This window comes from Mustela nivalis, assembly GCF_964662115.1.
Source record: "Mustela nivalis genome assembly, chromosome: 7".
NCBI classification, from domain to species: domain Eukaryota; kingdom Metazoa; phylum Chordata; class Mammalia; order Carnivora; family Mustelidae; genus Mustela; species Mustela nivalis.
This window is the reverse complement of record NC_139026.1, coordinates 142820236-142834817: the sequence shown is the minus strand read 5'-3', so window position 1 is coordinate 142834817 and position 14582 is coordinate 142820236. Positions and strand designations below refer to the sequence as shown.

Genomic DNA, 14582 nt, shown 5'->3' with positions numbered 1-14582 from the left:
TAGCAAGATTTCATTCTTTTTGATAACTTAGTAATATTCCATTGTAAATATATATAACACAACTTTATCCATTCATCTGTCGATGGACACTGGGGCTCTTTCCATAATGTCCATAATTTGGCTGTTGTTGATAATGCTGCTATAAACATGTGCCCCTTCAAATCTGTGTTTTTGTATCTTTGGGTAAATACCTAGCAGTACAATTGCTGGGTCATAGGGCAGCTCTATTTTTAACTTTTTGAGGAACCTCCACACTGTTCTCCAGAGCGGCTGCACCAGTTTGCATTCCCACCAGTGGTGTAGGAGGATTCCCCTTTCTGCACATTCTTGTCAATACCTGTTGGCCTGTTTTGTTAATTTTAGCCATTCTGATAGGTGTGAGGTGGTATCTCATCGTTTTTTTTTTTTTTAAAGATTTTATTTATTTATTTGAGAGGGGGCGGGGGAGGGAACAGAAGCAGGAGAGGGAGAGGGAGAAGCAGATTCTGCTGAACAGGAAGCCGAACGCGGGGTTTGATCCCAGGACCCTGAGATCATGACCAGAGCTGAAGGCAGCCGCTTAACTGACTGAACCCCCTAGGTGCCCATCTCATGGTGGTTTTGATTTGTATTTCCCTGATAATGAGTGATTTGAGCATCTTTTTATGTCTGTTAGCCGTCTGGATGGCTTCTTTGGAAAAGTGTTTATTCATGTCTTCTGTCTAATTCTTAATGGGGTTATTTGTTTCTTGAGTGTTGAGTTTGATAAGTTCCTTATAGATTTTGGATACTAACCCTTTATCAGATACATAATTTCCATTATGTCATTCCATAGGCCGCCTTTTAATTTTGATTATTTCCTTTGCTGTGCAGCATTTGATCTCGATGTCCCAATAGTTTATTTTTGCTTTTGTTTTCTTTGCCTCCAGTGATGTGTCTAGTAAGAAGTTGCTCCAGCCGAGGTCAAAAAGGTTGCAGTCTGTGTTCTCCTCTAGAATTACTTCATCCCAAGGGTATTCGACTGTCATCTTTTCATTTCCATTTGCTTCCATGTATTTTTTTTTTTTTTTTAGTTTTTCTTTAATTTCCCAGTTAACCCATTCATTCTTTTTTTTTTTTTTTTTTTAAGATTTTATGTATTTATTTGACAGAGAGAAATCACAAGTAGATGGAGAGGCAGGCAGAGAGAGAGGGAAGCAGGCTCCCTGCTGAGCAGAGAGCCCGATGCGGGACTTGATCCCAGGACCCTGAGATCATGACCTTAACCCACTGAGCCACCCAGGCACCCCTAACCCATTCATTCTTTAGTAGGATGTTTTTTAATCTTCATGTATCTGTCTTTTCAAAGTTTTTTCCTGTGTTTGACTTCAAATTTCATAGTGTTGTGGTCTGTAAATATACATGGTATGATCTCGGTCTTTTTGTGCTTGTTGAGGGCTGATTTGTGACCCAGTATGTGATCTGTTCTGGTGAAAGTTCCTTGTGCACTTAAAAAGAATGTATATTTTGTTGCTTTAGGATGAAATGTTCTAAATATATCTCATAACTCCATCTGACCCAGTATGTTTCAAAGCCATAGTTTCCTTTTTGATTTTCTGCTTAGGTATCTGTCCATTATGGTGAGTGGGGTGTTAAAGTTCCTTACTATTACTATATTATTATCAATGAGCTTCTTTATGTTTGTTATTGATTGATTGATATATCTGGGTGCTCCCAAGTTGGGTGCATAAATATTTACAGTTGGTATAGCTTCGTGATGGGCCCTTCTTCATCTCTTGTTACAGTCTTGGGCTTAAAATCTTGTTTGTCCCATATAAATTTGGCTACTCCAGCTTTCTTTCGGTGTGGTAGGATATTTTTCTACGTTATTAAATCAACAGCTTTTATTTGGGAGTATCTTAATTTGATTTTTAGATTAAGTATGGCAAAAAATGCATAAATTTTAAAAATATCTGCAGCAACAAAAATTTACACATTATAAGGCATTGTAATATAAATACGTATATAGTAACTTTGTTTTGACAGTCTGACATTTGGCTCTCCTACCTTATCCCACAATCAGTGGCCCCTCTGTGATTGTTTTACTTTGATTTATTAATGTGGTTAGTTAAATTTATGGATTTCCTGTTTATTGAACCAATTCTTAACAATCCTGTGATGAATCTGAATTAATCTCTGTTATTTTAATCTCGGGATAGATTCTCTTTGCCAATGCATATATTTTAGGATTTTAGCATTAATATTCATACTAGAGATAACTCTTTTTTATTTCCTTTTTTAGATTTTGTCAGATTTTGCATTTAGCTGCTTTATTAAAAAGTTGGGAAGCTTTATTCCTTTTACTGAGTTTTGATACAGATTAAATAGCATAAATATAATTTACTCTTTCATTTAGTCACCAGATACATGTTCACTATATGCCAGGCATTGGGCTGGCTGCTAAGCAATCAGAGGTAAACAAAACAGAAATGGTTTCTGCCCTTACAGGGGCAGGTTTATTAGGGAATTAGCCATTAATGAAGTAGTTATAAATATGTAGTTATAAATCATGACAAGTACTCTCAAAGAAAGGAACAGAGTGCTTTCGAAAGACATGTCATTGAAGAACTTCTGGAGATTACACTTTTTCTGTATTTGAGGACATGCTTATTGAGTACATATGCACTAAAAGGTAATTCATTTTAAGTGAAACATTTATTGAAGATTTGATGTGCACTTTGGTATGTGGTAAATAAAACGAAGTCTTCATTATTGTAGAAGTTAAAATAAAAAATACTGGTAGTCATAGCTACCAGAGTTAGAGGGTATATTCCACATTTTTTAAATGAAGAAATTAAGACTTAGTTTAAGTAGACACTTCTAGTTTAACATGTCCAGTTGTATACACCCTCTGGAAATCCCACTGGGGTGGCAGTAAAAGAGTAAAGATATAACCTGACAAAAAGAATGGAAAAGTAGATGCCAGGTACAGTCAGCTTTGGGGAACTAGCACGAAGATGGCGAGTCCTGTGTGGCTTTACGGAGTGGGGCTGCCGAAAGCCGAAGAGCAGTCAGTGGGCAAGAGGCCAGTGGACTCCCAGCGGGCAGTCCGGCAGCAGCTCAGGATTTGGAAGTTACAAGTATTTCTCAAGGCAAGATGATAGGGTGGCACAGAAGTAGAATGATTAAGTGGTGATTTTGGTAGTTTTTTTTTGTTTTGTTTTGTTTTTTTGTTTTTAAAGATTTTATTTATTTATTTGACAGAGAGAGTGCACAGTAGACAGATAGGCAGGCAGAGAGAGAGAGAGAGGGAAGCAGGCTCCCTGCTGAGCAGAGAGCCCGATGCGGGACTCGATCCCAGGATCCTGAGATCATGACCTGAGCCGAAGGCAGCGGCTTAACCCACTGAGCCACCCAGGCGCCCTGATTTTGGTAGTTTTGATGCTCTAGACTCCCTTCCCTGCTCCTCGCCTCTAGACAGTTGCTTAGCTGTCTTCTACCCAGACAGGGCACTGACAGCTCACCTGCGGGGAGGTGATCACATTCAGGAGGCTGAGGCAGCTGGGGTGGAGCAGAGCACGGAAACCAGGATGAGCGTTAAGTGGAAGTCGTTGTACTTGAGTAGGGAAGCCAGAGCTGTCTGGCTGCGTGACTCTTCAGAGCCAAGAGTCGAGCTTGTGCTCCTCCTAAACAAGATCTTAAAGGATTCTTTCCTGGGGAAACATCAACCCTGGTAAAATATTTAGTGGATACAGACTTCGGGAGTTCGCCTAATTAAATAGCTGTATCACCATCAGATCACAGGAGAGAGAGAAAAAGAGAGAGAGTGCGAGAGAGCTGCTGGTCAGAGACACTGTTCATGTGCTGGTCTCGTCGTCAGCCCTAAGTGCCTCACATGTGGACAGCGAAGGATCACCAGCCATTTGGTGGGAGTCTCTAACATAAAAGAAACCAAACAGGAGGGCTGCGTGGGTGGCTCAGTCGGTTAAGGCTCTGTCTTTGGCTCAGGTCATGATCCCAGGGTCCCTGGATTGAGCCCGGGTAGGGTTTTCTGCTCAGTGGGCAGTTTGATTCTCCCTCTGCCCCTCCCCCTGCTGGTACTCACTCTCTCTCTCAAACAAATAAAAAGGAAGGAAGGAAGGAAGGAACCAAACAGGAATAAACAAGTAGGAAATAAAAGGATCTTGGTAGAAATAGATTTACTGCAGGTAACAGAAGAAACTTGAACCAAATAAAACTATGGTACCTTTCAAGAGAAAAGAAATGACATCTGTGAAAGAAGAGGTTCTATTTTTTAAAAAAGCGAAATTATTCAGGAAACAGAAAAGGTCTCTGTGAGAGCAGAAGAAAATATATAATGATTGGATAATAAAGCTGAAGAATTCTCCCCCAAAATAAAATAGCCACAAGAATTAGAAAATAAGAGTGAGTAAATAAAAGTGGAGAACCAAAGAGGTCTTTTGTCTTATATAGTGGGAGGAAACCATTATTAAAGTCCCGGAACTGGAAGAGGTGAGCGTCTGGTTGAATGGGTCTTCTGTCTGGTGTCCTGTCCAAATCGAATCACCAGACCAAACCTTCAGTTCCAGAAGGAAGAAGACCAGATTAGTTCTTCATCATTGTACTTCTAGGAAAAAAAAAAAAAAAAAATGGGAAGGAGGGGAGGTGCCGTGCCCAAACTACACTTTGAACAAGGGCAGGAATAAAAGAAACCCTGTAAACTTGAAATTATATGTAAGTACTGTTGGGAAGCCCCAACAGTTCTGTGAGAAAGGTGGAGTTGTGCAGAGGGGGCATAGCTCAGAAATGACCAGCAGCTGTTTAGTCCAGAAACAGTCCCGTCTTAAGAGAGAATTGCTAAGTACCAGGCTAAGACTGAACATTAAGGAAAGCAGAGAGAAATTGGAAAGTGCCTGAGTGGCCCAGAGATCTTAGAATGTGCTAGCGAAAAACCCCTAGAAGTGAGTATATGACCTTGGAAAGCAAGGGATGTGGGTCTTGTAGTAGTCTTGAAGAGGAAACTGAGCTGGAATTAATAGGCCCTCCTGAACCAGATTACACTTGCAGCTTACAAGAGGATTGGCGACAACAAGTATTATTTTTTCAAAAATCCTTGGATGCAGCAACAGAGAAGGGGGAACTCTTACATTAAGAAACCTCAAAACTTCTCTCATCCCTCCCTACACCCTGAATCTTCTTGTTCAAGTACAAAAAACCCCAGAAAGAATATGTGCAGCATCCTTACAGCGATACAGTGGCAATTGCATTTCTTTGTTGGTTTGTTTTTGTTTTTTTTGTAACATAATATTTTTAATATTGAGGTAGAATTCATTGGTTTTTAGTATATTCACAAGGTGTACAGTCATTACCACGATCAGTTGCGCTGTGAACCCCAGGGCTTTTTTCTCTCCCCCTTGACTTTAAGTTTGGCCATATAACTAGCTTTGGGCAATAATGTCAGGTAGACGTGATAGTATATTAGTTTCAGGCCTAATAAATCTTAAAAGGACTTGGGTATTCTCCACTTGTTCTCTGTACCTCTGCCATTTCCATGGGAAAAGCATGCCTCCCTAGCTTATTGGTTGAAGGAACGTAGGAGATGTAGCAGGGCTGCCCCAGCTGAGCTAAGCCTAATTCAGCCAACGTTGTAGAAGTGTGAGCAGTAGTAGATGATTGTGGCTATAAGCTACTGAATTTTGAGATGGTTTGTTACTAAGCAGTAGTTAACTGATAGAAATGTATAAGAAAAGGCTAAGGTGGAGGGATGTGCATCACACAGTTTTCTACAGATGACAAGAAAAGCCCCGAATACTGGTACAGTGTAGATCAGGGCTGGGCAAGTGACTGCATTTGCCTGTTTTTAAATAAAGTTTTATTAGAACCTAGTCACTTTTCCATTCATTTACACATTGTCTGTGGCTGCTTTTATGCTTTACCAGCAGAACTAAGTCTTTGTAACAGAGACTGTATGCTCACAGTCCTAAAATATTTACTGTCTGGCCCTTCATGCAGAAGCTTGTGGACCTCTTGAAGTAGATAAAAAGTGACCTAAAATCCCAACATAAACTTAAAAATAAGCTCCACACTTATTTGGTTGGAAGGATAGTAACAAGTGTCAGCAGTGATGTGGAGAAAGTACAACTTTCCATGCACTGCTAATGAGAAGGTAAAATGGTGCAGTCACTTTGGAAAACAGAATAGCAGTTCTCCAAATGGTTAAACATAGATTTATCATGGTTCAGCCGTTCTCTTAGGTATATATTCAGGAGAACTGAAAAAATGTCCACACAAAAACTTGTACATTAACATTCATAGTATTGTACATAATACCCCAAAAGTTGAAACATTCCAAATGTTCATCAGTTGGTGATTGGATAAAAGAAAATGTGGTATATCCGGAAAGTATCATCTTCCTCTAAATGAGCCAGTGAAAATGAAATGTGAGTGAAGTACATGCCACCATATGGATGAACCCCGAAAACACGATGCTGTGTGAGGGAAGCCAGGCACAAAGGACCACGTATTGTGGGATTCCATTTACATAAAATGGTCCAATATAGGCAAATCTATACAGACAGAAAGTAAAATAATGGTTACCTGGGCTTGGGGATAGGAAGCATTGAAGGGTGAGGATAGTGGCTGAGGGGTACACAGCTTCTTTTTGGAGTGACGAGATGATCTAAAATTGATAGTAGTGATGTTTGCACAGGTCTGAATAGACGAAAGCCATTGAATTGTACATTTTAGGTGGGTAAATTGTATGCTGTGAGCTGTATCTCAATAAAGTATTTAAAAATAAAATAAATGAACACAAAAAATGAAGACCACAAAGCAGAATTACAAGAATTTGAGGAAGAGGGGCGCCTGGGTGGCTTTGTGGGTTAAAGCCTCTGCCTTCAGCTCAGGTCATGATCCCAGGGTCCTGGGATCGAGCCCCGCATCGGGCTCTCTGCTCAGCGGGGAGCCTGCTTCCCTTCCTCTCTCTCTGCCTGCCTCTCTGCCCACTTGTGGTGTCTGTCAAATAAATAAATAAAATCTTAAAAAAAAAAAACAGAATTCGAGGAAGAGATAGCCAGACCATAGGAGGATGTGAAATGGGCACTAGCAGAACAGAAAAGAAAAGGAAGAAAAAGATTAAACTGTTTCAGAAACAGAGTAAAATAGGAGGCACATGAGAGACTAGGTCCCATGGCAAATCTAAAGATTAGACTTGAAATGTTGTGCTTATTTTACCATGATTTTTACTGTGTAAAACAGAACCAAAGATAACATGAGAAAAGTGATTAAAAGCAAACAAATTAATCTCTAAAAAGAAAATACTGAGATAGTAATATAGGAGACCACCAAAAGAGATCCAAAATATACTTGCAAACCTAGAGCCCCCAAAGAAGAAAATCAAAATAGTATAATTAGTCAGATATCTTAAAGTATAATTCAAATATTTCTGTAAAAAGAAATAATTTATTTTTTGAATGTACATTTTGAAAGGATGCACCATGTATTCCAAGGAAAACTGGCCCAGCCCTAAGACATACTCTGGTAAAAATTTGGGGACTGACAAAAGGAAAGAAAATCAGCTTGGTGGCAGAACAGAAACAATGCCAGCAAACAGTAGGCTCAGGGCTTGAACTAACCCTGAGATCAAGACTTGAGCAGAGATCAAGAGTTGGACATGTAACCAGTTGAACCACTCAGGAACCCTGAATTTTTTTTTTTTTTTTCCGAAGAAGTAATCTTTATTTTTCCCTGCTCTGTGGTTCTTTTTTCTTCTGTTTAATTAACTTCTGATCCTTATCATTTATTTCCTTTCCTTATTCTCTTATTAATTTACTGTTTGTATGTTTTCTGAGTTCTTGAATTGACTTTAATTCACTGATTTTCCAGCGTTTTTCTTTAATATTTACATTTAAAATTAATAGGGTTTTTTTGGTAGATTTTTTTTTCTTACACTTTACATGTATCTAAATTTAGATGGTACTTTTCATTGTCATTCAGCCATTTTAAATTTCATTATAATTTAACTTGTGAGTCATATATAAGTAGGTGTTTTTTTTTTAAGATTTTATTTATTTGACAGACAGAAATCACAAGTAGCAGAGGGGCAGGCAGAGAGAGAGAGGGGGAAGCAGGCTCCCCGCTGAGCAGAGAGCCTGATGCGGGGCTCGATCCCAGGACCCTGAGATCATGACCTGAGCTGAAGGCAGAGGCTTTAACCCACTGAGCCACCCAGGTGCCCCTGGTTTTGTTTTTTTTTTAACATAGGGCTCTGGAGATTAATTTTCTATGGTCACATTATAATTTTACTAGATCTTGGTCAGAAATTGTTTTCTATACTGTATCAGTATTTGGTGCCAAACACAGTTTAAGTATATATAGTTCAGTGAATTTTGGTAAATCTGTGTATCCTGTAACCAGCATACCAATAAAAATAGACTCTCTCACCCTAGAAAGCTCCTTTGTGCCTACTTCACTTCCAGTTTTCTTTTTCCTACCTCAGCAACCACTGGTGGGCTCTTTATCGCTATAGATTAGTTTTGCCAATTCTAGAACTTTAACACACGCGCGCACATATATAAATTGAACATATATGGAATCCTATATTGTGTACTTTTGTAATGTCTGCTTTCTTTTGTTCAAGTTACGTTTTTGAGTTTCATGCATGCCTCAGCAGTTTTCCTTTTTTATTGCTGAGTAGTAGTATGTTACATGAATAGGCCACAGTTTGTTTATCCATCTATTCACCTATCATGAACATGTAGATTTCCAGTTTTACCTTCTGAGAATAATGCTTCCCTGAAGGTTCATGTACAAATCGTTTTACAGACATAATGTTTCATTTTTCTTGGGTAGATTTCTAAGAGCAGAACTGCTTGGCTGTGAACTAAGTGTATGTTTGACTTTATAAAAAGCGGACAAAACTTTTCCCAGTTGACTATATAGCTTTATATTCCTACCAGGAATCTAGGAGAGTTCTTCATTCTTGCCAACACTTAGTATTTTCTGTCTTTTTAATTTTAGTCATTCTACTGGGCAAGCATCACCTCCCTAATAACTAATAACATTGACTATGTTCCTATGTACTTACTTACCATTAGTTTGTCCTTTGTGGTGTGTTTAAGAGTTCTTTGTATACTCTGGACACAAGTGCTTTGCAGATATTTTTCTTAATGATGCCTTTTGAAGCTCAGAAGGTTTTAATTTTCATAAAGTCCAGTATATGAGTTTTTCTTTAATGGCAACTGATTTTTGTACCCTAAGCAATTGTCATCTGCCTCATGGTCTGGATTTTTTCCCTGTGATTTTTTTCTAGAAATTTTACAGTTTTAGCTCTTACGTTTATGTCTGTAATTCATTTCCAGTTGAATTTTATGGTTTGAGGTAGGGGTTGAAGTTCGTGGTTTGTTTTTTTTCTGTTTGGGTTGTTATAGAACCGTCTCTTGTAAAAAATACTCTTTCTCTTTGAATGATACTGGCAGTGTTGCCAAAAATGAACTCTCATGCCATTCCACTGATCTGTATATATTATCTTTACACATCAACACCGCAATCTAGACTGTGTTTCTCTTTGTAGTAATTCTTGAAATCAAGTGGTGAGTCTTTTAACTTTGTTCTTTTCTAAAATTGTTCTGGCTGTTCTCTATCCTTTGATTGCAAAGAATCAGGTCATCAATTTCTGCAGATTGGGAATATGGGTTTAGAATCAGGTCATCAGTTTCTGCAGATTGGGAATATGGGTTTAGAATCAGGTCATCAGTTTCTGCAGATTGGGAATATGGGTTTAGAATCAGGTCATCAATTTCTGCAGATTGGGAATATGGGGAACATTTATGCTTCAGTGCTGTATCTCAGCATCTCCCAGCAAGGTCACAAAGCTCTCCCAAGTTATTGGAGAGCACAGGTTCAGACCGAAGCTGGATAATATCATGCTCCACAAAGGATGTCTCCAAAAACACTTGATGTTTCTATCTGTTCAGAGATTTTTAGTTCTCTAGAATTCTAGGCTGAATTAATGATTGGTAACTGAAAATTAAGCAATTTGAAATTGAATAAAACGTAACAAACTGGGGCGCCTGGGTGGCTCAGTGGGTTAAAGCCTCTGCCTTAGGCTCAGGTCATGATCTCAGGGTCCTGGGATCGAGCCCCACATCGGGCTCTCTGCTCAGCAGGGAGCCTGCTTCCCCCTCCCTCTCTCTGCCTACTTGTGATCACTGTCTGTCAAATAAATAAATAAAATCTTAAAAAACAAAAAAACACGAAATGAAACATCCTGTAAGAAAGGAAATTACCCAGTGTGGCCCAGCTGTGATTAGTGCATACAATTTAGTGAAACATTGAATACTGATATAGCAAAATTAGTGATATGAGTTTATATGGCATTTTATTTAGAAACATGGAGTTACACCAGAAGATATAGCCAAAGTTGAAAGTGGTCAACTAAGAGGGATGGAATAGGGGCTCCCTGGGAGGGTGGGGACAGTGATTGATAAACCTAGTGGTCTTTGGCTTTTTATTTTGTGTCTGTGCTTTGTTGAAATTTATTTTAAAAAGTAAGGGGAAGAAAGATCAAGTAGCTTTCTCAAAGTCACAAAACTAGAAAGACTTAGGTTCAAAGTCCTGGCTTGCCAAGTCCTTCTGTTTACAGAGTCTATTCCCTTGACCACTCGTTCTACTCCCTTCCTGGAGTCTGAAGAAGTCCTTGTCCTGAACATAACTGTTTCACACACAATTCTCAAATTATGACCTCAGTGTTAAAGATCACTCTTTCAGGGGCGCCTGGGTGGCTCAGTGGGTTAAAGCCTCTGCCTTCGGCTCAGGTCATGATCTCAGGGTCCTGGGATCGAGCCCCACATCGGGCTCTCTGCTCAGCAGGAAGCCTGCTTCCTCCTCTCTGTCTGCCTCTCTGCCTACTTGTGATCTCTCTCTGTCAAATAAATAAATAAATCTAAAAAAAAAAAAAAAGATCACTCTTTAAGATAGACACATGGTCTCCTATTTTTTTTTTTTTTCGGTTTTTTGTTTTGTTTTGTTTTCCTGTATTCCCTAGCTCTAGCCCAGAGCCATACATACAACAGGACTACAGTAAAGAACTGCGGGACACAGGTGAAGAATGATTAATGCAGGTTGGAGAAATCTTAAGTCATCAGAACAGCTAGATTTGGGGGGAGGCTTTAAACATGAGGACTATTTAGACATGAAGTGGGGGAGGAGTGTGAATATCAGATTTTGTGGAACTAATGAGGGAAATTACATCAGGAGTGCTCTGAGTTGGGCATTTTTCCTTTGTGTGTGAGAGGGAGATAGACTTTATTGAGTAGGTGGGAATCAGAGGCTTTAAATATCCTTATATTTTAGGTTTCGAGTTTTCACAGTATTTACCAATAAATACTAGGATAAATGTCTCCAGGCATGGTAGCAGATAAGAGAGGGACTTGATAAATGATCTAGTGCCATGCATAAAGCCTTATACAGAAGAGGTCTTAAGGAAGGCAGTCTGGAAAGTCACTGTGTTCCAACCGAAAGGACTCTTAGAGAATTCCAACTGCGTGAGGCCTTGGAGTAAATAATGTAACAAAGTTCATAGTGTGTTTTCATTTGCCAGCAAAAGTGTTTTAAACAGGGGCGCCTGGGTGACTCAGTGGGTTAAGCCTCTGCCTTCGGCTCAGGTCATGATCTCAGGGTCCTGGGATCGAGCCTCGCATCAGGGGGTCTCTGTTCAGCAGGGAGCCTGCTTCCTCCTCTCCCTCTGCCTGTCTCCCTGCCCACTTGTGATCTTTTTCTCTCTGTCAAATACATAAATAAAATCTAAAAAAAGTATTTCATATCTCAGGAGACTCAGAGGCAGGGCCGCTCGAGGTGCGTTTGTTTAGCGGTTCGGGGACTTCATCAGGGATGGATCTTCTGTTTTGTTCCACTCTCAGTATGTCGGCTGGTCAGTCCCCTCTTGGTTAGGAGGAATTCCAGGCAGCGGACACATATAAGACAAGGCCAGGGGCACCTCTGTGGCTCACTTGCTTAAGCAGCTGCCTTCAGCTCCGGTCACGATCCCGGAGTCCTGGGATTGAGCCCCGCATCTGGCTCCCTGCATAGTGGGAAGCCTCTTTCTCCCTCTCACTCTGTCTCCTCCACTTCGTGTGCGCGCGCTCTCTCTCTCAAATAAATAAAATCTTTAGATTAAAAGAAAGACAAGGCCAAAGGCTAGATGGAGACAGGGAGATTGCATCTTTTCTTCCAGTGCTTTTGTAAGAAAGCTTTCCCAGAGTTCTCTCTGCTGACGTCCTTCCACATCACATGGGCCCAAAACCATAATAAGCTTCAATTCTCTCTCTCTCAAATACACACACACACACACACCCTTCCCAGGCTTCTCCTAAAGCATGGGATCACCCAGTATCTAAACAAAATTAGGGTTTGGGGGATTAAAAGAAAATGGAGCATGATTATTAGGAAGGCAGTCCACAGTGTCCTCACACTAATGTCTCAGAACAAGGTAGTGGTGGACCTACATGAGACTCCTGGTCTCCTGATTCCCAGTTTAATTTTCCCCTCTTGACATAAATAACCTATTTGTTTAATGAATGAATATTACCAATATTGCTACCTTTTCTCTAGAATTTTGAATATATCCATATAATTCTGCGTCAAATCCTTTTTGAAAAGAGGTATACTATTATAAAAGTAGACATGCTGATTTTATATGTGACGCATATTGAATTCTTCAAATAAAGTGCTTGGGGTTCCTTATATGTATAATGTTTCTACCTCTGCTTCTACTGTTTCTGTTGCCTAGAGAACATGTGGCCTGGCCCCTTTTTTGCTTCCTTCATTATTTGAATATCTACTCAGATTTCAAGTATGATGCCTCTGAAACTTCTCGACATTTCCCCGTCTTAATGAAATCCCTATTCTGCGTCCACTGCATCATGTTCTAGATCTCCCCCACCCCCCGGCATTTATAGTACTGGTTTCTGTATTCCTTTTCTAGTCTGAGCCTCTTTTGTAGAGATGGTTTCTCATTTGTCTTGATGAATCCAGGGTATAGCATGGTACTGTATATGTAATAGGCACCACTAGTAGGTTTTTGTGGTTTTGTTTGTTTGTTTTTAAGGATGAATGGGTCGGGACACTTGTGGCTCAGTCAGTTGAACTTCTGACTCTTGCCTTCAGCTTGGGTTGTTATCTTGGGATTGTAGGATTGAATCGCGCATCAGGCTCCACACTCCACAGGGAGTCTGCTGGAGATTCTCTCCCTCTGCTCCTCCCCCATCTCTTTCTCTAAACTAAATAAATCTTAAAAAAAAAAAAAGAAAGAAAGATGGGTTATATGCTAATTTGGGGTGGGAAGAGATTTTATTTGTGTTCTATTTGATTTTGTTATTTTCAACCAGTAGAACATGAATGTGGTTCTATAATCTCTATTTTTTATTTTGAGGCAATACTGATTCCAATAAGCATATCTTATTTCTGTGAATTTTCTGTGAAGATTTTCTTTAAATATCAAAGGAAAAGCATTTCGTTTTATGTGTTACTGCTTATAAAATAAATTTAGCCTTAGCTCTGGAGATTTGTCAAAGGAGGTAAACATTATAGAATTGTACCTAATGTAAATCAGATGTTCAGTAGACATGTGTGTGTGGTAAATACACCGTAAATAGAACTATTCACTTTATGATTTAATTTTTTCTTTTCTCATTTTAGCATTTATGACATTAACAGAGGACAGGACTATGTCGAGAATTCTGGGGGTATACTTGGTGAAAATGAATTAAGACCACCCTCCCAGCTACATTCTCTCTTAGAGAAGACCGAGCCAGGGTTCATATCAGAAAAGAGTGGGTATTAAACTAAATGCTATGAGTTCTTACTAATGAATTCAAGTAGAGCAGTACAATTTAAAAAATTTTAATTTAGATCATGTAAAATGAAAGGACATTTAAAAAAAATTTACAATTTCCAGTGACTACAAATTTCACTGATCCAAAATTAATAGGGGATTAAAATTTCAAATTCCATCAGAAAAGGTTCAGGGGAAATTGTCACATTTCCCTATTTGTATTTCTTTGAAATTATGATTCATTTTACTTGATTTTGAGTTGAGATATTTTAAATACTAGAAGTAATACATACTGTGTAAGAAAAACCTAAATTATAGTAATATATATAAGGTAAAATGTTTGAGTTCACCTTTATCCACTTCCATTTGAATAACCATTGGTTTAGACACCATTAACAATTTGGTTTCCCATCTTTCTGGATCTTTTTCTGTAAATTTTCAAACACATAATTTTCTTTTTTTTTTAAAACCAAAATGACATTATATGATGTGTGTTATTTACTCGGTGGTAGAGTAGATATCTTTATATGTCAAAGTATATAGATTTACTTGGTATTTATGTACTAGTTGTAAGGTGTTTCCTTATTGATGTCAGTTTGGGTTATCCCAAGTGTTTTTGCTCTTATAGATGCCAGTGCATGGAGTAGCCTTGTCCTTTATCTCCTGTGTACTCATGCTAGTATTCCTAAGGAATAGATTCCCAGAAATGGAAAGGTTATTAAGTACACACATTTAAGTTTTTGTTAGGTCTTCCAAGTTGTGCTGTAAAAAGGTTGTATTTACCTTCAACTGG

At 39.0% G+C, this 14582-nt stretch overlaps 1 protein-coding gene and 1 long non-coding RNA gene across 6 annotated transcripts in view; both read left to right on the top strand.

Annotated features, from left to right (window-relative positions):
* TASOR2 (transcription activation suppressor family member 2) overlaps positions 1–14582 on the top strand; it is a 79167-nt gene that overhangs the window by 11914 nt on the left and 52671 nt on the right. For 3 of the 5 annotated variants that reach the window (XM_082742322.1, XM_082742324.1, XM_082742321.1), the window contains exon 2: positions 13654–13787. The exons of the other annotated variants lie outside the window; for them this stretch is intronic. Coding sequence is in view for 2 of the 3 variants with exons in the window: in XM_082742324.1 (XP_082598450.1) it covers positions 13654–13787 (134 nt within the window). In the remaining variant the exon portion in view is untranslated. The remainder of the gene's footprint in view (positions 1–13653; positions 13788–14582) is intronic. 5 annotated transcript variants of the gene reach the window in all.
* Positions 951–7014, top strand: LOC309870166. The gene is made up of 2 exons (XR_014314522.1): positions 951–3162; positions 3395–7014. It is a non-coding gene; the product is annotated as an uncharacterized lncRNA (long non-coding RNA).